The sequence below is a fragment of the Mus caroli genome, chromosome 4, assembly GCF_900094665.2.
Source record: "Mus caroli chromosome 4, CAROLI_EIJ_v1.1, whole genome shotgun sequence".
Taxonomy (NCBI): Eukaryota; Metazoa; Chordata; class Mammalia; order Rodentia; family Muridae; genus Mus; species Mus caroli.
Window position 1 is genome coordinate 130,580,419 of NC_034573.1, and position 22,158 is coordinate 130,602,576.

At 52.6% G+C, this 22,158-nt stretch overlaps 1 protein-coding gene and 1 non-coding gene across 2 annotated transcripts in view; both read left to right on the forward strand.

The window, feature by feature from the left end:
* Positions 1-5,431: 5,431 nt before the first annotated feature.
* The window catches only part of Padi2 (peptidyl arginine deiminase 2), a 39,916-nt gene continuing 23,189 nt past the window's right edge, over positions 5,432-22,158 (forward strand). The window contains exons 1-3 of the mRNA XM_021160856.2: positions 5,432-5,564; positions 16,030-16,213; positions 17,898-17,970. Of these exons, the coding sequence (XP_021016515.1) occupies positions 5,449-5,564; positions 16,030-16,213; positions 17,898-17,970 (373 nt within the window). The 5' untranslated portion in view covers positions 5,432-5,448. The remainder of the gene's footprint in view (positions 5,565-16,029; positions 16,214-17,897; positions 17,971-22,158) is intronic.
* LOC115030921 lies at positions 17,281-17,386 on the forward strand. The gene has a single exon (XR_003836521.1). It is a non-coding gene; the product is annotated as a U6 spliceosomal RNA (small nuclear RNA).

The window sequence follows — 22,158 nt, forward strand, 5'->3', positions numbered from 1 at the left end:
TCATGTAGTGGTGACTGCCCCAGTCATAAAATTACGTTCTTGCTACTTCATATATGAATTTTGCTACTGTTATGAATTAGAATGTAAATATATGATAGACACAAAATTTGATATGCAAACCCCAAAGGGCTTACGACCCACAGATTGAGAACCACTGGCTTAGAGACTATTTGGGGGGGGGGATGTTTGTTAGCATTTTTTTCTAGGCTCCAGTCCCACAGTTACCTGGTAACAGCCAAGTGGGCCTGACTCACTATAAAAGGGGCTGCTTGCCCTGTCCTCACTCTCTTCTCTTGCTCTCTTCCCGCTCTGTCCCTTCTCTCCCCATTCCCCTACCTCCCCACTCTACACGTGCTCATGGCCGGCCTCACTCCTCTTCCCTCTCCTTCTCCCCTCTCCCTCTCTCCTCTTTTCCCAATTCCCCTCCCCATACCCTGAATAAACTCTATACTATACCATCCTGTGTCTGGTCCCTCGAGTGGGGGTGGGGGGGAGAGGATGCCTCGGCATGGGCCCTCAGAGGCACCCCCCTTCTACCTCACCATACGGAGACTCCATCAAACACACGGTACACTGTTTGTTTTTAACTTCGAAGGAAACTGTCCCTCTACACTCATCACAAAGGCCTCAAGGGAAGCAAACCTGCACCCCAAAGTGGAACAACAGCTGTGGGAGTTAAAGCGGAGTCACCTTCCTGCTGACTCATGGAAGGCAGTGCCCTGTGACCGAAAGGACCAAGCTGCACCTGGGCCTGCGTGGGGCTGCACCCAGCCTGCATGGGGCTGCACTCCGTCTTGTTTGTCCAGCTCGATCACTTTATTCTTGTAGCCATTAGGTATAGAACTTTCACCACTCAGCTTTATCAATGTGGAAACTGAGGCACAGGCTTCAAAATCCAGGCACTTCTGATTTGAGATTCTAGGCTGAGTCCTGCTAGACATTAAGCCCTACTCCCCTGTCCCTAAGGAAGGAGTCCCTGTTTTCCTGCTCCCATTCCACGGTCCTCTTATGGGTCTAGACAGAGCTTCTTGGGTTCGCAGAGCCTCCTGCTGCTGGTGGTGAAGGGGTGGGGGTGATGAGGGGAGGTAAGGAGGTGTGTGGGGGCAGGGTCCATGGCATTCACCCAAAGTCTCCAGGAATTGTTCCAGAAAGTTCTTTCATCTCCACACGACCTCTGTAAGCTCGCCCAACTGGTCCATGTGGCCACTGTCAACTGAAGCATAACCTCCCACCTGTATGTCAGCTGACATCAGGTGACATCGACACCTCTGCCTCCATGGGCACCGAGACACCCATGTGTAAACCACACACAAACACATCATTTTTAAAAAATTAAACTTTAAAATAATGAATCAATAACCCAGACTCAAGGAATTATTGACAAACACATCAAAGTGATAGGATGGACCTAGAGGACCCGCTTCTACTGCCCAAAGTGCCACCTGACGGCAGCCAGGTCACTGGGTCCCTCTCTTGGGTTCTCCATCGTTCCTCTGACCAGAGAGCAGGTCTCACCCAGGGGTGGGGGTGGGGGTGGGGGGGACCCGGCAGTGACCTGACCTGACCCAAAAGGAATCCCTGAATCTCACTCAACCCAAGCCTTAGGGAGCAAGCCTTAGACAGCTGCAGGAGGCTTAGTCACTGAGAACTCCGGTTCCTGTGCCTCCAGAATGGGAACCTGGTGCCACCTTGTGGTCTTTGCCTCTTCCAGCCTTTCTCGGGATCATTGCCTTAAGTATCTTCTAGCGGGGACGCCTGGTGAACTGTAGATTTTGACTCACTCCATCAAGTGTTGTGCTGTCGTCGTCATTGTCATCATCTTATTCATCATCTTCATCATCGCCATCATAGTCCTTGCCGATACCACCCCACCACTGCCCCTTGTTCACCAGTAGGCCAGTTACCCATTCACAGGGAGAAGACACAGGAGTCTTCTGGGGAAAGGGCAGATGTGAGGGAACGAGGCAAGGTCAGGTCTGCCGGTCTCTGGCACAGCCATAGTGGGAAAAGCAGCCACCTCCATCTCAAGTCCACTCTGGTTTCTAACCCACCAGGATGCCTGTCCCCACAGGGAGGTCACACCATCCCTGAGTTCCAGAGATTCAGATAGAGCCCAAGTCACAAGGCAGAGACAGGCTGTCCCTTACACTGTGGACACCATTTCGAGTGTCTATGAAAATAGCCCAGTGAGAGACCCCTTTGGAGAAACCTTCAGGTCAGCATCTACCTGCAGAGGACGTTAACCAGGAGCCAGCGGGGCTGGGCTGGGTGCCAGGCCACAATGGGCTGAGCAGTTTGCCTCCATCACTTCTGTCACCAGCAATCACACAGGCTGGGTGCTGCAGGGATTATCTTCAAACAGAGAGGGCCCCAGATAGTGAGCACCAGAGTCAGATATGACCCCAAGTCCACCAAACCCTCAATATGGGAAAATGTCAGAGCCCGTCCTGGCACAGCATTGGCGCTTCGTGTCATGGCCGTTGCCTCTGGCAGGTCCTGTAAGATGAGACTCAGACCATGGCAAAGTGCTGGCTTTCCCCAGATGAGTGGGGTGGGTGGCCTTGCTCGCCCTCTGGTCTTGCTAAAATGTTGAGTTCCAGGTTCCTGGAAAGGCTGGGGCCACAGAGAAGGTTCAGCTCAGCAGCTAAGAGCACTGGCTGCTCTTCCAGAGGACCAGCACCCGCACAGTGTCTCACAGCTATCTATAACTCCAGTTCCCGGGGATCCGATGCCCTCTTCTTGCCTCCTAGGACATCATGTATGCACATAGTACACAGACATACGTGCAGTCAAAAATACTCATACATACACCATGTGAAATTAATAACTTAAGGTAGAAGATGATAGAGGAAGGCTCCTGACGTTGACCTCTGAACTCCACACATGCACAGGTGAGCATACCCACATACAGATGTGCACACATCTGTAAAATGAAAAGAGGAGGGTCTACTGAAGAAAAAAAAAAAAAGATGCTCACATTGATCTTCGCTGCTAGGTCCTGGAGGGTCATGCTTTTTAAAAACTTTTCCCCAGTCACCAAGCATTAAAAAAAAATTCTTGCCTGTATGATACCCTTGGTGAACTGCCCACATCAAGGCAGGCTCAATGATGTCTTAAGTCACCTCCGGTCAGGCTCCCCGCAACAGAGCAGAGCACCTGGCAGAGGAGGCCCCTCCCCCAAGGCTCAGGCTCTCTGGTCCCACGTTTGACAGGAGTTGTATTGGAGGAGTGGCCCGGGACTGTCAGTGCTGGGAACTGGCCAGATCTGAGCCTGGCCTTTGTTGGCATCCTCCTAAAGGCACTGAGAGATGCCATGTGGATTTTCTAGGCTCTGGGGAAGCAGCTGGAGTGACCGTAATGTGTGAGACCTCCGGCCCTCAATCCACCAACAGCTGTGACCACTTCAGCTATGTTAAACCCTCCGGCTCTGAAAGCCCCTATCCCGACAAGTCAGGCACTGGGCCCAATGGAGTGAGCCAGAACCAGGTCAGAAGCCTGAGTGTGGGTGCCGAGAGAGGGGCAGGTTACATAAGGGGAGGGACTTTGTATCCTAAATCTTGGACCATACTCTGCCAGCATTTTCTGAATATTGTCTCATTTAATATCAGTTTGTATCTTCCATTATGCTGAGAGATTACCTATAAGCTTTCTAGAGGCAGGCAAGCCACCCTTACCCTGTGTCCCCACCCAGGTTCCTGCACTGCTACTGTCAGGAGCTATGCACCCCTAGGTTAGTTCTGACAGAGTTCCTGGAAAGATAAAATAATTTAATTCTAACGCTTTGGGAAGTATCATTTGGGGGCAGTGTGGGGCACAGAAACCACATAACTAATGAGTGCACCACACACCGCCGTCTTTTCTGCCCAGCTGGGTAACCACAGCCTTTGCCTGATCGCACCACCCTGGCTCTGCTGGGACTCACTTGCTTTACAGGAGACATGCGCTTACTTGGAAGGAGTGAGTGCCATACAGGACCGTTCTGCCCCTGTTGGAGGTGGGAACTCTTGCTTGCCTGCAGAGGGGTCCTCAGACCCGAGCCCACCTCTGCAGGGCAGGGGTTCCCAGTCTGGTGCCTCTTGGAGTCTTTCCCACAAGCTGCCTCCTGATTGGAGAACGTTCTCCCAGGGACCAATCAGAAGTTAGCAGCTTCTCCCAGGATCTGAACCCCAAGCCTTTCAGGAGACAGTGACCCCTCTGGCTGGGATTCTGGCTCTCTGCTTCTCCACCCACATTCCTCCTAGATCCCTGATACCCAGGAACAGCTGGGGTCTTTACCATCTCCTAATTTGGGCATCTGGAGGAGAAGGATGGAGTCGAGGGCCGCTGGGCGTGCCTGGGGATACCTATGAGCAATGGTGTTTAGTTCAGTATGCCCTTTGCTAGGGCTCCCTTCAGTCCCCCTCCCTCTCCAACATTCATCCCTCCACCCGCCCTTCAGTTTCCATTCCCTTAACGAAAAAGCCACTTCCTCAAACTGCATAGCACCAGGGTTGAGTTCATAGAGAAAGAGCCTAAGGATGGAGTTCAGAGTGGTTCAGACCCCACCCCTGCCACTAGATGTCACGGTGCACCTTGGCCTTCCAGGACCATACATTGACCTCTACCTTGGCAGGTCTTTTGGTGTCACAGGCTGGAGCCCTAATCCTCTGCCCTCAGTCCATTGTCCTTCAACCAGGCACATCCTCCCAGCCACCCGGAGCCACCCAAATCTCCATCCATAAACACCACACAGATCAGTCCTCTCCTCTCCAGCCCTCTCACGCCCCATCCGGGGTCTTCACTACTGGCTCCTGCTCAGTATGCTCATCGTTGTCTGGGGCAGCCAGAATGCACTACCAGATAGCCCCATTCCAGGCTCATGCTGTCGCTCTCATGCCTGGGCTTAGCATTCTGGTCCCTGCCAGGGCCACAGTTCCCCCCACTCCACCCCACTCCCTATTTCTCATGGCAATATGGATCTAATATGGGGGTGTCCAGCTTCCTGAAGGTGTTCAGGAGACTCCTCTCCACCCCCTGGTGTTGCCAAGATCTTTAATTTAAGAAGCCTCAGGGTTTCCTCTGAGAAGCATTCTCCGGCCCCAGATTGGCTTTGGTTGCCACCTGTTCACTTCTGCCCTGTCCCTTCGGCTACTCCTGCTCGCATTTTCTGCCCCTCCGAGCTGGAGGTGACGGGGAGCGTCCAGAAAGGGGAATTTATTGAATAAGAGAATGAACAAGCCAAATACGGAAAGCAGGAATTGACAACTTGCGGGCAGAGGCGCTTGGAGGGCGGGGCCAGGCTTGACGGACGGGCTTGCAGATCCAATCCAAGAGGAGTCCGGCGGGCAGCCCCGCCCGCGCCACACCTCCCGGCTGCAGTTTAAGGCCGCCGGCTGCTCGGCAGCGAGCGCAGGCGCAGCAGCGGAGGGCTTACCTGCAGCAGGTGCTCATTCCTGGGAGCAGCGCGGAATGCAGCCGCCTCTGCGGGAAAATATGCTGCGGGAACGGACCGTGCGGCTGCAGTACGGGAGCCGCGTGGAGGCGGTGTACGTGCTGGGCACGCAGCTCTGGACCGATGTCTACAGGTGAGCCGAGAGAGCGAGTTACCCTCTCACCTACCCTTCACAAATCTTGAGACCCTGGACCTGGCTCCAGTATCCCGGTTGCCCCTCAATTCGAGATCCTCAGAAATCCAGAGAGGGCCCAGGCCAGAATCCACTTCCATGCAATCCTGAGGCCCCTCTATGACACACAGTTACAGCCCCTGTCACAGCCTCCTCTCTGAGACTGCTCCCTAAACCTAGCCTTCTCATGCCTGGTCTTTCCAGCCCCTCTCTTGGGTAACTTCAACACACATGGGCTCTCTGCAACACACCCCTTTTACTCCCCCATTCCTTCTTGGCTGACCTTTCACCCCAGCCCAGCCTCCTCCACCAGTGGACTGCCTACCCCTGCAAGCAGAAACAGCCTGGGATGTGCTGGGGACTGACTTGTCCAAAGGGGAGCTGCCCACGTGGAATCTGGCCTGGTACTTATCCGATTTCACCCTCCGGGGGTTGCTGGTGGTTGCCTGTCCCGAGGCACTGGCTGTGAGCTGTGTCCCCAAATACCTTTCCTGACTTCACCCTGAGATCAGAGAGGGGTCACTTTCCACCCGCTATGGCCCTGGGAGCCAGGGCCCGTTTCTTCCCCATTTTCTCTGCCCACATGCTCGCTCGATGGGGGTCAGGGTACCTGAGACAGAAGGGTGAAGGAATCGCGCAGAGTGTGTCCCACAACCCCAGGGAAACGGATAGGGTATAGTTAGTGTGGGACCTCGGAAAGGTGCTATGGGGAAGGAGTAGTCTGAGCAGCCTGAGAGGCCACACTGAAGCCACCATCTGCTCCGAGCACTCTCAGTGTTCTGCCTTGCAAGGGTGGAAGGGCTTCATGCTGGAGGGAGGGGGCATGCCAGATTCTGAGGTGAGACCCTGTGCCTGTACATCCTCTATGGGCCATGTTCCCAGACCATTCTGACACTAAAGCGCCTGACTCTCCCGAGCCTCCCAAAGCCCACCTAAGCACCTCCCCCCCATGCTCTTCTGCCTGCTCTCCAGCTCCTTCCCAGCTGCTCGGCCATTTCTACAGGAGGCCCCGGCCCTCGCTGGTCTCAGCAAGCCTAAGACAGGGCCCCTCTCTGCTCCTTTAGCCCTTAAGCCTCAGCCCTAGCCTCCACTTCACCTGGGCCTGGACTTCAGTGGGCCTTCATATAGACCCCAAAGCAGGATTGTAACACAGGGGTGGGGTGTGGTCTAGGCGCCAGTGACCTGGGAGGGTGCCCATCTCTCCCCACTCCCAGCTCTGAACTGGGCATTGCCAAGGGGTAAGCCAGGATCCTGGGCCCTAAGCCACAGTTGTCACCGTGCCTGTCAGCTTGCCTGCCGGGGCACCGTGGGGACTGTCTGAAAGACTGGCATGCTGCCTCTGCTGGGGGCTAAGGAACAAAGGGGGTCTGTGCCTAAGTCCTTGTCCTTGCCCCACCTAAGCAGAGAGAGGCCCAACACAGTGGAGGGCAAGGGGGCAGGTGTCCACTAGCCTCAGCCAGGACTCACATTTCACAGAGAGAGTTCCCCAACACCAAGAGTCAGCACAGCCTAGACCATAACCTGCCCAGAGAAAGCTGTACGCAGACCATGGTTGTCGTTGCAAATGTTGTAACCTTTAAAAAATAAGTTAACCAGACACGGCGGTACACACCTGCAATCCCTACACACCAGAAGCTGTGGTTCGAGGACTACAAGCCGAAGGTTCATTTATACTACATAGTGAGTTCCAGCTCAGCTGGGGCCACACAGCATGACCCTGTCTCAGTATACCCCCAACACATGCATGCGTACCTCAAAAATGAGAAAAAAACGGCCCGTAATCCCAGCACTGGAATGGGAGGCAGAGGCAGGAGGATCGCTGTATGTTCAAGACTAGTCTGGTCTACATAGTGAGTTCCAGGACATCCAAGGCTACACAGAGAGACCTTGTCTCCCACTCCACCTCTAAGAAATACTCATAAAAATTATTTCTTGTAATTAGTACTGGAAGCTGGGTGTGTGGTGCATGCCTTGAACCCAGCACCTGAGAGACAGAGGTGGGGATGGAGCCCTGTGAGTTTGAGGCCACAGCAACCTCCCGGCCAGACAGGGCTACCTAGTAAGACCCTGCCTGTCTCAGAACAACCGAAAGAAAAGAAAAGTTGGAGCTGGAGAAATGACTTAGAGGGTAAATGTGTCGTTGTTAGCATGAGGATCTCAGTTTGATCCTCAGGTTCCCATGTAAAAAGCTAGGTGTGGCTGTGTGCTCCTGTGCTCTGTGGGGAGCAGAAATAGAAGGTCACTGGGGGCTTATCAGCTCAGTTCCAGGGTCAGTGAGAGCCCCTGGCAGATAGTATCAGCATAGGACACCCAGCATCTTCCCCTGGCATCCATGTCTACTTATCACACCCACCTGCAACACATGCACACACATAAAACACACACACACACGTTAGAGAGATGGAATTACTTTAATGCTCATGCAATAGTTTGTTGAGCCCAATGTATCCAAAGTGCTGTCGTTGGAATACGTGGTCATGGAAGATAGTTCATGAGAAAGCTGGTGTTCTTCGCCTGTGACGCTTTGTGATCCTTAAAGTTCATCTGGAGTGATGGTGAGCTACTGGTTGCTCTGCAAGGGTCCCACGGTCACCTATGCTGATTGACGGCCACTGTCCCGGACAGCACATGTCTGGACCAGAGACTCAGTATCTCTCTGGGTAATCCTTTGCTGAGGGCACTGTTCTGTACGGTGCAATGTAATGAGTGGTATTCCTGCCTCAGCTTACCCACTGTGAGTCGCAGCCTCACTCCTACACGATATGATAGCCAAAAATGCCTCCAGACAATATCAGATGTCCCAGGGAAAGAAAGTCATGTGTCAAGGGACCTCCTTCATCAGGACATGTCCAGTATCTGCAGGGACAAGCCTCTTCTCAGGTGGAAAGGACCAGAAGGGGTATTAACACTAGGAAGAGATGCACTGCCCCTCTTGGTTCTGGGTGTGACCTGGAATATGCTCTTTGAGCATCCTGGTCTGCAAACCAAGAAAAAGAGGCTCAGAAAGAGGATTACATTTGCCCGGTGACAACCAGGACACAGGTGTGACTCATGTACCTCAGAGCTCATGCTTCCCCCTCCACTCCACCCTGTGTGACCCCTGGCCATCCTCCACCCTGGATGGGAGTCCCCTGCCCCCTGAAACATTGCCACCCCACCATGCCCCACTTCTCAATGAGTCCTCCCTAGCTGAGACACAGGTTCTGGCTCAGGACTCCAAGAGATGCTGTCACCCCAGGGCCTCTGAGTAGATGCTACAGAGTAAGACCTGTATGTAGTGCATCCAGTTATGTAGGAAGGAGGGTGGGGACCCCTCATTCTTTCATCACATCACAAAGGGGAATGAGCAAGCCCACTCCACCGTCAAAGGCTGAGGGTGAAGGTGAGCCTCTTCCTTCCAGATCTTTTGGTCTTTTTGATCTTTTTGCCTGGCAGCCGGACACCAGTCCCCACCATTATCTCCTGTGGAGTGAGCGGTCTCTGAGGAACTTAGAAGTTGTTGGCACAGTAGAAAGAGACAATTTATTATTTATTTTGCTCTGTTTTTGGCTTTTAAAGATCTTATTATTATTGGGCTGGAGAGATGGCTCAGTGGGTGAGACCGGAGTCCAGATGTCGGTACCCACAGAAACACCGGTGCAGAGAAAGGAGGTTTGCAGGGGCTAACTGCCTAGCAGCCTAGCTCCAAGTCGGTGAGACTCCGACTCAACGAAATGAGGCAGGACTCATGCCTTTGATTCCAGCACTTGGATGGCAGAGGCAGGTGGATCTCTGTGAGCTCCAGGTTAGCCTGATTTACATAGTGAATTCCGATACAGCCAGGGCTGCACAGTGAATTGTCTAAAAAAAAAAAAAAAAAAAAAAAAAAAAAAAAAAAAAAAAGGAGAGAGGGAGAGAGAGAGAAAGAGAGAGAATAAGGTGTGGAGAGTGATAGAAAAGTACACTCTATGTCATCTGGCCTCTGTGAGTCTGTACAGATAAACCCACATGTGTACACACGCGCACACACACACACACACACACACACACACACGAGAGAGAGAGAGAGAGAGAGAGAGAGAGAGAGAGAGCACTTGCCATTATTTATTTAAAATAGCTCCCTAACATTTATTGAACACCAGGCAGCCTTCCGAATATTTACATGTCATTTAATATGCATGTATAATTTGCATATGTCCCGACCCCATACCGTCACTGGGGATGGGGGTTGGAGGGGGGAAGGAGCTGTTATCCCTTTCATCCTTAAGGGACATAAAGTCAGACCACGCGGCTGAGGAGTGGTGGAGGAGCAGAGCCCAGGCTGCTCTCCCAACCTGCCTTCTTGAGGCTCCCAGTTTGTTTGTTTGGGGGGCGTGGCTCCTCCCTGCTCTGCCCCTTACAGAATCACCGGCCATGGGGCAAGCATGTGAGTGCAGCCATTGATAGTTGCTGAGTGCCTAGCATGAGACTGAGCTTGCCATCTTCAACCTCAATAGGCAGGCCCTGTTGGATGGGTCCACAGGAGGTCAAGGGTATGTGGCAGAGCTTGGCAGAGCACCAACACTTGCTGCCGAGAGAGTGACGCCAGGCCAGGTCCCGTGGCCCCATAAATTAGAACAACACCCAGAGCCCTGGGCCTGGGACAGGAGGCGCTGCCAGGAGCTACTTAGGATTCAGGTTTCAGGCTGGTGCCCAGGAGTGGGAGGGCTGAGGAAGGACCTGGCTAGGCTCACAGTCGCTTCACTTAGTGGGGCCCCTGAGGCTCTTCCTTGCTGAGCGGAGGTCTCCGAGAGTTAGGAAGACAAAGTAGTCCCAGGAGTGCACGTTCCCCAAACACCAAGGTTTAGAAGTGACTGGCTCCTCTCCTGCCCACACATAGCCATGCTGGACCCTGAGCCCAAGAGTCCAGGACAGGAAGCCACTGTTGATGGTCCTCGTTGGGCCCCAGACTCTTATCTACAAATAAGCGGGGTATCAGGGGAATCTTGAGATCCCCATGAGCCTCTTGATCAAGCCCCACTTGATCTTCTCTGGGTCCTTGCTTGGAGGACCATGGTGAGGACTCCAACCTATGGGCTCTCCCAGGCTCACACAGTTCATTCACGCCCTGCTGTGAGGGTCCCGAGACCTCTCTGAAGCAAGGGTGGATTCTGCAGGAACCTCGGTGTGCTTGTCTGTGAAATGAGATGGGTCAGGCAGGCTTTGTGGATTGAGAGCCTGTGGCTTGCAGTGGTAAATTCTCCGTAAGTTGTTGTTGTGGGTCAGATTGGGTATATTACAGTATACATATTACATCATGATAAACCAGTTACTGCCCTCAAAGTGTTCATGAGACCCATGGGAAAGATGAACACCTGTTAGCATTTGGGGCGCTGGCTAAGGGAAAGAGTAAGGTGGTCTGGCTGATGGGATCGGGGAAGACTTCCTGGAAGAGGTGGCAGCTATGCTGGGTCTTGTAAGATGGGCCAGGGCTCCTCACACAACAGATGATAATTCCCATGGGAGCAAACCCACCTGACAGGAAAGTGGACCCCATGGAGACAGTAAACGGGTCATTTCAGTGGCTGGGGCCAAAGATCAAGAAATGGGCCCTTTGGGTGCTTTGCTCAGGGACTAGATGTTGTCCTGTGGGTAGGAGGGAGTTCTGGAAGGCTTCTAAGAATGGGAGTCACCAGAGATCGGACTGTTTCTTCCTGTGGACAGCACCAGCACCCTGTGATGGGTTCCTGGTAGACCAGGTAGAGAATGAGGCAGGCTATACATACATGCTAAGGTTTGCTTCCATCGACCCTGCCCCGGCCAGTGCCAGCCCTCAGGACTCTGGCCACCACAATAGTGAGGATCGGGCATGAGGCCTGGGCTGAGATCTCCCTCCCTCACCTCACCTCTGTTGCTGAGGGTGCTTACTGGGCTGGCACCCACAACTCCCCCTTCCAACTCCTCCAAAGTCTCGGGGGCAGGATGTCACACCCCGGCTGCCAGGAGCTGGGGTCACTCCAAGGATGAACCCCGGCTGGTGTTAATGAGGGCCAAGCCAAATGGACAAACTGAGAGCCAGAGGCCAGCAAAGAACAGGCGCATCACACCCTCCAGAGTGCAGCTCTGTGGGCCTCCTCAGCCCTGCCAGGCTACGCCTCAGACCTTCTCCCACTGTCTGAGACAAGATCAGACAGGCTGGATGACTCCCAGAAGCCACACAGCATTTGAGAAGCTGGACACAAGTCTGCCTAGGCATTTCTCTCTTTCCATGGCCACTGTCCAGCCCCAAGCCAGCGCCGACTCTCATGGCAGCCACAATCCCAAACTCACTTACTAGCCAGCCCCCCAAACTCCCATTATTTTTCTTCTAAAATCCCACCTTGCTTGCAAGCCCTTAGTGACTTCCCTCCCTCAGGAGAAAGGCTAACTGTGCCATGTCTAGGACTTCTCTCCCCAGTCACGACCACCCCCTCCTCCTGTATGCATGTGTGCAAGCTCACTTGTGTGTGCGCACGTGTGCACTCACCTTCTGCCCACTTCTCCATGTGGGCCTCCTGGTCCCACAGCATCAGGGCAGCTTGGAGCTCGGAAGAAATCTTCTTGAGACAGAAGGGTACTTACCGCTGTGTAACTGATGCTGGGATTCCAGGCCCATGGGCTTAACTAATTCTGAATAAAGTTTAGACTCTTAGCTCAAATATTACATCCTCAGAGAACCTGTCTGAGAACCTCCCCAACATCATGCACCCCATATTTTCAGAACCCAAGACCTTCACATGTTCTGCAAGCACACTACCTACTGAGCTACATCCCCAGCCTGGACATTCATGTCTCTATTGCAGTCATCACAATTGGTCACATAATCTACAAAAGTCTTTCTCTGTAACTGGAATATAAGCTCCATGGGCTGAGACATGTGTTAACTTTTTAGCCAGTTTTTCCTCAGCACCAAGAACTCTGCCTGGTACATAGTAAATGCTCAAGAGATGTGTGTTGAGTGAATTTAAAGACCATGTGACCAAACCCTCCTCCTCTAGCCCCATCTCCATCAAATGGTTTTACTGACTGTGTGCCTGGACCAGGCCGGAGCTGAAACAATATGAGGGAAAAGACACAGCCTGCAGTGGAACACGGGCACAAATCCCCTCATGGAGAGGCAGGCATTGGGCAGGCAGAGATTTGGGGGAACAGGGACTACAGTACACAGTGAGTGGCTGGAAGTGCTTGTTTGCAAGCACAAAAGCTGGGTGCAGCAGCATAGGTCTGTAACTGCAGCACTGGGAGACAGAGACAAGCAGGTTCCAGGGGCTCACCCATCTAGCCAAAAACGGTTCGCTAGAGCTTCAGTGAGAGACCCTATCTCAAAAACTAAGGCAGAAATCAATACAGGAACCAGCATCAACCTTTGGTCTGCATATTCACGCGTGTGCGCGCACACACACACACACACACTCGGAGTTAATAGATGTATAAAATGCTCTGATACCAGCTTGGAACGCTAATCAGGAAGTGTCCATTTACTGTGTCTCCTGGTGCTGGGACACAGTGCAGACATGGGTCTCAGGGCGAGCCTTCCATCCCAAGCATGCTCTCTGTGAGACTCTCTCCAGTAAGCCAGGAGGTCAAAGCCACCCCACCCCATTCCTTTCCCTCCCTCCATACTGTCCCACAGGCTCTAGGGACCCCAAGCCATCTGGAGCCCCACGCTCTCGGGTTTCTGCAGGGGATTCTAATAGGATCTTCCCCAGGGAGGAGGCGGCCAACAGGATCCACATGGGACAATGGCGCCTTTGTGGCCTCTGCCAGGGCTCCAAGAATAGCTGTTTGCTTAGCCTCAAGCAAGGCTGGTGAGGGGTGTGGGACGCCTGGGGCCCAGGAGCTCTGATGTGGCTCTGGTGTTAACCCACAAGATGTTCCTCAGGTTTCTTACTGGATCAGAGGGATGGAGGCAGGCACAGGGATGAATGCGGTCCTGGGGGAGTTTGCTTTTGGTGTGGTTTGCAAAGCATCGTTATCTCAGAAAACCCCACTATGGAAACTTGATGTAAAAGCCAGATGAAGTGGTCTTATTTTAAGGAGGGTAGCGCTTAGCACTCTCCGTTTGATTTCAGCCAAAATAAGGAGAATGGCTTGCTGGCCTTGCCAGGCTGTGGTGGCTCATGACTTTAGTCCCAGCACTTGGGAGGCAGAGCCAGGAAGCCTAGTCAGTCTACAGAGTGAGTTTCTGGACAGCTGGGGCTAAGAAAAACCCTGTCTTGAAAACAAAACAAACAGAATGCATTGCTTGGCAGACTCTGCAGACTCCCAGCCACCGCCTTGGCCCACCCCAGGGCTAAGAGAATGACAAAACCACACTGCGGAAGATGACATCAGTGTTTCTCAAACGGTGGCCCCAGGAGTTTCTAGAATGTTCTTAGGACCCAGCAGTCTAAGCATCTAAGCTTTCAGGGAGGCTGCTGCTCCTGCTGCTACATTTGAGAGTCACAGGCTTGAGCCTCTGGCTCAGCCTAGCCCCCTGCTTCATCATGAATCTCACCTGGCCCTGACAGCCAAGTCCTGTTATGACAACGCAAGCTTGTGGCCCCAGCGCTCCCGGCAGAGGCAGGTTAAAGGCCAGCCTGGTCTACATAGTGAATTTCAGGACAGGCAAAGCTACATATGAAGACCCTGTATCCAAAAGAAAAATAGAGGTGGTGGTGGTGGTGGTGGTGATGATGATGATGATGAAGAGGAGGAGGAGGAGGAAGAGGAGGAAGAAGAGAAAACAAAGAAGAAAAAGAAGAGGAAGAGGAGGAGGAGGAGGAGAAAGAAAGAGAGGATGCTTGAAAATTGAAACAGTGTGCAACATTTCTGAGACTCTTGGACCTCGGATTGCTGCCCCCGCCCCCAGCAGCAGCTATGCCTTTGAAACATACTCAGGCCTGTACTGCAGTCATTTCAAATCCCACAAGAATCCTTCCAGAGCCCCCAGACCCACTGTGGTCCTTAGGAACCCTCAAACCTGGTTTACCCAAACTGCCAGTCCTGGCACCTCCACCCCCTGGCTGCCCTGGCACCTGCTACCTGTGCCCCTTTATTTTCTCTCTCACTTCTTAAAAGGCCACCATTTATAGTTAATTAGAGCCCCTGATGCCCCCATGCAACCTTCGCCATCTCCTAAAAGTCTCCAGACGCCACCCTGTTGAGTTAGAATGTCAGGGTATAAATTGTCCTACATAGACTTCCGTATCTAGCAGCCAGAGCAGCCAATGCCCTCCCTACCCTGAGTCTTGCTGAGTTCTCACAATCCCCAAACCATTTCTCCTTCAGCAGGAAGTCATGCACGAGTCCCAAGACATGGTCTTCAGTAGTCAGGAATTCCAGACCTGGGGATCTTTGAGACAAAGCCTGGTTCCAGGGCCCCTCCCCAGTGGCACCAGGCAGGAGATGGGGTTCCAGGCCCAGCTCTACCTTTGGAGCAAAACCATCCTGTCTAGGTTTGTCGCTCACCCTACAGAGTCCCCTGCTCCCAAAGCTGGCCGCCCATCTGCCAAAGCATCAAGATCCCAGTAAGAATTCAAGGCCTGAAGTGGGGATGTGGGTCAGTTGGTAAAGCCCTTGCCTAGCATGGTCAAGGCTCTGGGTTCAGTCCCTAACATAGCATAAGCCAGGTCTATAATCCAGTCTGTGAAGGTGGATACAGGAGAATTAGAAGTTTATGGTCATCTTTTCCTACATGGCAAATTCAAGGCCAGTCTGAGCTACAAGAGACCATGTCTCAGTAATGAATGAATGAATGAATGAATGAATGAATGAATGAGAGAATGAGTAAATGAATGGATGAATTAATGAATGGATGGATGGATGGATGGATGGATGGATGGATGGATGGATGAATGAATCAGAGTCTAAGTCAAGTGTGGTGCTTCATGCCTAAAAATTCTAGCACTTGGGAGGCTAACGTTGGAGGATAGTAACTTTGGGGTCAGTCTGAGTGGCATAAAAATATCCTGTCTAGCCGGGCAGTGGTGGCACACACCTTTAATCCCAGCACTCAGGAGGCAGAGGCAGGCGTATTTCTGAGTTCGAGCCCAGCCTGGTCTACAGAGTGAGTTCCAGGACAGCCAGGGCTACACAGAGAAACCCTGTCTCAAAAAACAAAACAAAACAAAACAAAACAAAACAAAACAAATTCCTGTCTAACAAGAAAAAAATGTTCCGGTCTTAAGGCTAAAGGCATGGTTGAGTATCTTGTGTGGGTTCCATCTGTAACACAGCAGAGAGAGACAGAGAGACAGAGACAGACAGAAACAGACAGACAGACAGGGTTGGACTCCAACTAAGCAAGTGCAAGATTAGCCTTTCACAATCTCCTGTCACCAGCTGGTCATGGCAGCCTTGGAGGCCTACCCCTCTGGAACTCTCTTGCTGACACCCTTGTCCCACCTAGCCCAGGCTCCGTCTGACCCTATGTCTGTTCTTCCTACAGTGCAGCACCTGCTGGGGCCAAAACCTTCAGCCTGAAGCACTCGGAGGGTGTGAAGGTGGAGGTCGTACGTGATGGAGAGGCAGAGGAGGTGGTCACCAACGGCAAGCAGCGCTGGGCCCTGTCACCCAGCAGCACACTGCGGCTCAGTATGGCCCAGGCCAGCACAGAGGCCAGCAGCGACAAGGTACCATGGCCGGGAAGACAGTGTCCAAGACTGAGGAGGCCCAAAGCCATGCTGAAATACCCTGAGCCACAGAAACAGTGGGAGCCATATAGTGCTTTTGGCCTTTAGCAGCTACAGAGGCAGAGTGCGGGGAGGGTGGGGGGCATGGGAAGCTGGGTGGCCAGGCATGAAGCCACACACCCGTAACCCAAGCACTTAAGAGGCAGAGGCAGGAGGATCAAAAGTTCAAGGCCTGCTTTGGCCAGCATGGGGCATATGAGATCCTGTCTCAAAAACTGAAAACTAGGAGCCAGAGAGATGGCTCAGTGGTTAAGAGCACTGGCTGCTCTTCCAGAGGACCCTGGTTCAAGTCCCAGCATCCACATGGTGGCTCACAACCATCTGTAACTCCAATTCCAGGGGATGCCCTGTTCTGGGCTTCAAAGGTAGACATACATGCAGGCAAAACCCCATACACATAAAAGAATTTTTTAAATGAAAACTAGTGCTGGCAACATAGCTCATAGTTTTGTGTCTAGCCCTGAGGTCAATTCCTAGGACAGAAAGAAGGAAGGAGAAGCCGGGCGTGGTGGCACACGCCTTTAATCCCAGCACTCAGGAGGCAGAGGCAGGCAGATTTCTGAGTTTCAAGGCCAGCCTGGTCTACAAAGTGAGTTCCAGGACAGCCATGGCTATACAGAGAAACCCTGTCTCGAAAAACCAAAAAAAAAAAAAAAAGAAGAAGAAGAAGAAGAAGAAGAAGAAGAAGAAGAAGAAGAAGAAGAAGAAGAAGAAGAAGAAGAAGAAGAAGGAAGGAAGGAAGGNAAAAGAAGAAGAAGAAGAAGAAGAAGAAGAAGAAGAAGAAGAAGAAGAAGAAGAAGAAGAAGAAGAAGAAGAAGAAGGAAGGAAGGAAGGAGAAAGAAACAGGGGACAGGGGCCTGGGGAGGAAGAAAGACTCAGAGAGCTGAGGGAAACATAAGCTGAGGCAGGAGGATTGCTGCAAGCTTGAGACCAGCCTCTTGAGTACCAGACTAACCCGAGCTATACGGTGAGAGTGTTCAGGATACACTCATGCAAAGAGAGACCAGGTGCTTGCTTCGGCAGCACATATACTAAAATTAGAACAATACAGAGAAGATTAACATGGCCCCAGCGCAAAGAGAGACCAGGACTTAAGAGGCAGAGACAGGAGCATCGCTGTGTTGAAGTTAGCCTGGGATAAATAGCAGATTAGAGATGATATGCATAGCACCACAGACCTCACCATTGATAAAGTGCGGTGCTGAGCAATCGGGGTGGGATGGTTTGCCCAGATAATGAAACAAGACCAGATGGTCCCCACTCCGGGCTCTAGAGAATATTACTCTAGGCCATTTGCAGCTTTGGCACCTGGTGCCACGCAAAGAAACAAATCCCTGGGGCTTGGCTGATGCTGCACACACAGCATCGTGCTCCCAGGAAGGCATGGGGGTGTGTGTGCCAGGGAACAGGTCAGGTGGGGGAGAGGAGCCCCCTCTTTGGTTTGATTATCTGGGAGAAGCATTTAACAGTCCAGGAGTGCTTCCTGGAGGAGGGGGCCCTGCGTCCAGAGAGGACTGATGCGCTGGGAGGTAGGGGGTTACTCCTGGTCTTTTGTTTCATTTTTTTCATTGTAACCTGTGTCCTCTGCCCTTCTCTCCTGTCCCTATGTGTGCATCTCACCAAGGTCACTGTCAACTACTATGAAGAGGAGGGCAGCGCCCCCATTGACCAGGCTGGGCTCTTCCTCACGGCCATTGGTGAGTTGGTGCTGGGGGCCGGGGGTGTCTTCACTTTGGGGGACCTAGAAAAGAACTCAGGGCAGGTTTCAGGGTGGCAGACTGGCTCCTAGAGCCACTTCCAAGTAATGCAAGCTTCAGAGCATATCGTGTGAATCCTGAGACTCCAGGGACGGGGGGCAGGGGGGGCAGGGGGCTCCTGTGGAGATGTGTCATGGGGTTCCCTTCACAGGCTCTGTGGGCTGCAGAGAGAAAGAGAAAAGCCCAGAGCCTCTGTCCAGCCCTGTACACACACACACACACACACACACACACACACACACACTACAGCCTAGAGTCTCCAGGCACTGCCACTGTCCCTGACAATCCTCACCACCATCCCAGCCCCAGCCCTGGGCACAGAGACACAGCCTATGGTCCTTAACTCATCTGGTCCAGGCTCTTCATTTGATCCACAAAGCATGATGTGGCCCAGAGAGGTTAGGAAACTCATTCACAGGCACACAGCAACAGTATGGCAGGTCGAGTTCCAAACTGGAAAGAAACCCCTCAGTTCTTCCCCTGCAGGGCCCTGCTGTGGGTGTCAGGGACACCGTGGGCTGAGCAGAATCCAGGGCTGTGACCCTTCTGTCCCTGCTGCACATAAGATTTTATCTTTATTGATGCCTTCAAGCTAGAAGGAGTCCAGACGCTCATTCGGCCATCCAGCTGTAGTTAAACATTGACAGTGACGGGAACCACCATCCAGACACTGTCCCCTGACTCACTGCTATAGAGGTGGGGTGCTCTGAGAAGAAGGAAATGGAAGAGGAGGCAGATAAACACAGACCGTTTATTGAGCACCCACTGTTTACCACGCTCCAGACCTTGCTGTCTACCCATCAAGACATCAATCGATCCTTTCAGCTGTTGTAAGGAGAATCACTAGAACCATACCCATTAAGCAGATGGAAAAACAGGCTCAGAAAAGGCAAAACAAAGTTGCCTGGGTTACACCTAGAAATGGTTGATAGGGCACCAAATCGAGCCAGTTATCTCATTTTCTAAGAGTTGTGAAACTTCCTCTAAAAAACGGTACGTCTCTGTGAGACCTCCCTTCTCTTCTCTTGTGGCCCTTCGGAGGTTGGAGGACCCTCAGTGGTAGTGTTCTCCCTAATGTCCTGAGTGCTGTCACAGTGTTCTTCCCTCTGTGCTGAGGGCTTTTTAGCCCAGGAGTGAGGGGGCCTTGGGATGATGGGGAGATGGGGGTGTGTGTGTGAGAGAGTTGTAGCCTGACTCCCCTGTGTGCTGTGATCGCTGGCATGTGACTGAACAGCCTTGCAAACACACAGCCCCCACCTGTCTCAGATGACTGCCCCCAGGAAACCCAATCCCACAGAGCCAGGGATACCTGAGGACAAAGCCAGTGGGGGGACGGGGCAGTGGCCAGAGACCTGTCAGAGGTGACCCTGGCTGGCACACTCTCAGGAAGTGCACCAAGGAGACACAGACAGAGAGATAGTCAGAGGAGGAGGTAACCAGGCTTGTCCTCCACCTGAGACCTGAGGCTGAGCTCTAGGCTCAGGGGGAGCTCAGGTGTGGCCTTGGTGACACTCGACTGCCAGAGGCAAAGAAGCCGAGCCAAAGCCATCCACCATCGGGGAGTGTCCTTGTTTTCGCTTCTCAGTGGCTACTTAACTGCCATAAGTCCTGGTTGTCTTGGTTCATGGGACAGTAAAACGTGTCCCGTGGCTCTCCCAAACACAATAAGGAGAATGGAAGCTTATCTCTATGAGAGGGAAAAATCAACATTAGTAAAAGTTTGTCTTCAGCTAGCACCACCATTTTGACAATAACAAGCAGGCGGGGGGGGGGTGTTGAGATGGCTCAGCAGATAAATCCTGACGGCCTGAGTAATATATATATATCATGCACATACACACATACACACATATCATGAAGTACACTAGTAATCCCAGAACATGGGTGATAGATACAGGAGGATCAGGATTTTAAGGCCAGCCTTGGCTACATAGCAAATTCAAGGCCAGCCCGGGCTACATCTGCCCCATCTCAAAAGATATATATAAATGAATAGTGTTTGCTGGAGAGCTGGCTCAGCGGTTAAGAGCACTGGCTGCTCTTCCAGCAGACCAGGGATCAATTCAAGCACCCAGGTGGCAGCCCGGATCTGTCTGTAATTCAGCCCAAAGTGATCTGACACCCTCATACAGATATACATGCGGGCGAAACACCAATGCACATAAAATAAAAATAAATAAATCCTATTTTAAAGCAGAAAGGAAATCAGAGCTGGAGACCCAGCCTGCCATCCCCGCTGCTTAGAAACTGAGGCAGGAGACTGACTGCCAGTGCCTTTCTGGGCTAAGAAGAGAGTTCAAGGCCCACCTAGATGGCTTAAGTAAACACTGTCTCAAAAAGTAATGAAAACGGAGGCGTGTACTGAGATACAGCTAGGTTGTGGAGGCTCCCCAGGCAGGCATCCTCTCAGAATGGAAGGCAGATGTTTACATTGTAACAACCAGACTGATTGAAATCAGCTCAAATCATGTCTGTTTTCTGTTCCACTAGCTGGAACCAGTGACCCGTGTGTGGGCTATGTCCCACCTGACCTGACCTTCTCCTCCCTCTGGCTCCTCCAGGCTGAGGGATTAGAGGCAGGGACACCCTGAACATCCCTAGACACTAGGCCTGGCCCCACAGAAGCAGGACTGAGTGCACCTCACTAGGACCGTCTAAGTTCACATTGACAGCAAGAACCGGGGCCTCAGCACAGACAGAAATTAGCCGGGACTTAGCCTCCTCTGTCCACCTCATGGTGATCTCTCACCAACTCCGTCATCCCCAGCCTCAGTGTCACCGCCTGGAAAAGGGGGTTTTTGTAGAGCATTCTAGCATGGTGCCTCCAGGGATTCAGGGGAGTGGGGTGTGTACAGGGCCTGTTTCAAGGCCCAGCAGGTGCTGAGCGGAGACCCTCCTCTCTCCTCTCCCTTCTTACTCCCTGCCTGGAGAGACATCGTCCTGAAATATGGGAACAAACCAAGGAGCCCCTGGCCAAATCTCTGGGTCTGATCCCCCTGTGTGACCCTGACAAGCAGACCACCCACTCTGGGCTCTACTCTTCCCCTTCCCCCGACCCCCCACCCCCGCAATAGACTTTATTGAGGAAAGTTGGGGGAAGGGGAGAAGGGTGGGAGGGAACAGTCACTCTTCCTGCTGAGGTCCCGGGCGGACACAGACTGGCGCCTCGGTGCCTTTCTCCCCTTTGTGCCTTGGGTAAATGCTCCACAGACCAGAGCTTCCTCCAGGCCCAGGGCAGGAACATTCAGCATCCACACCAGGATGCCCTTCTTCTCCCAGACCCCAGAGTGCTTCTTCACACTGCATCCATCCCAAACCTCTAGGACAAGTCAGAAGACCAGGCCAGCACAGCCACTGTCCCCAGGGCTGGCAGCTGGCCTAAATGCAGCCACGACTCCTGTGGCTAGGTTCCAGTGGCCTCAAACTCAATCCTGGTGACATTTCCCATGAATCTACCCCACACCCCCGGCACCAGGCGCCACCTGACACCTTGGGGCTATTCTGGGTAGCTGAGGCAGAACCCAGAGCCTCTGGGAAATGTCTGGAGCCCACAAGCTGTGAAGCAGGTGTGTTCCCCTCTGTGGGGAGGGCAGAGCCCAGAAGGGCTGTTCTGGCCTCTCCTTGTTGGCCTATAGACAACACCCCATTAGAGCTTGGGAGAAGGTCCACGGGACCACTGGTGGCTGGGAAGGCTAGAAGGCAGTGAAGATGTAAGTTGACCATGGGGACAGTGATGGGTCCAAGAGAACTGGGAAGTACTGTGGGAAATGAAGAGGAGGTGGCTGAGAAACTGTGCACACAGAGTTCATTATGGGAAGGAAGCTGGCAGGTCCTTCGGAGAGTAATGAATCAGGGCACAGGCTGGGTGGTGGTGGTGGTGCACGCCTTCCATCCCAGTACACAGGAGGCAGAGGCAGGTGGATCTCTGTGAGCTTGAGGACAGCCTGGTCTACAGAGTGAGTTCCAAGGCAGAAGAGGCTACACAGAGAAACCCTGTCTCAAAAAGAGGGAGGGAGAGAGAGAGAGAGAAGAAGAAGAAGGAGGAGGAGGAGGAGGAGGAGGAGAAGAAGAAGAAGAAGAAGAAGAAGAAGAAGAAGAAGAAGAAGAAGAAGAAGAAGGAGGAGGAGG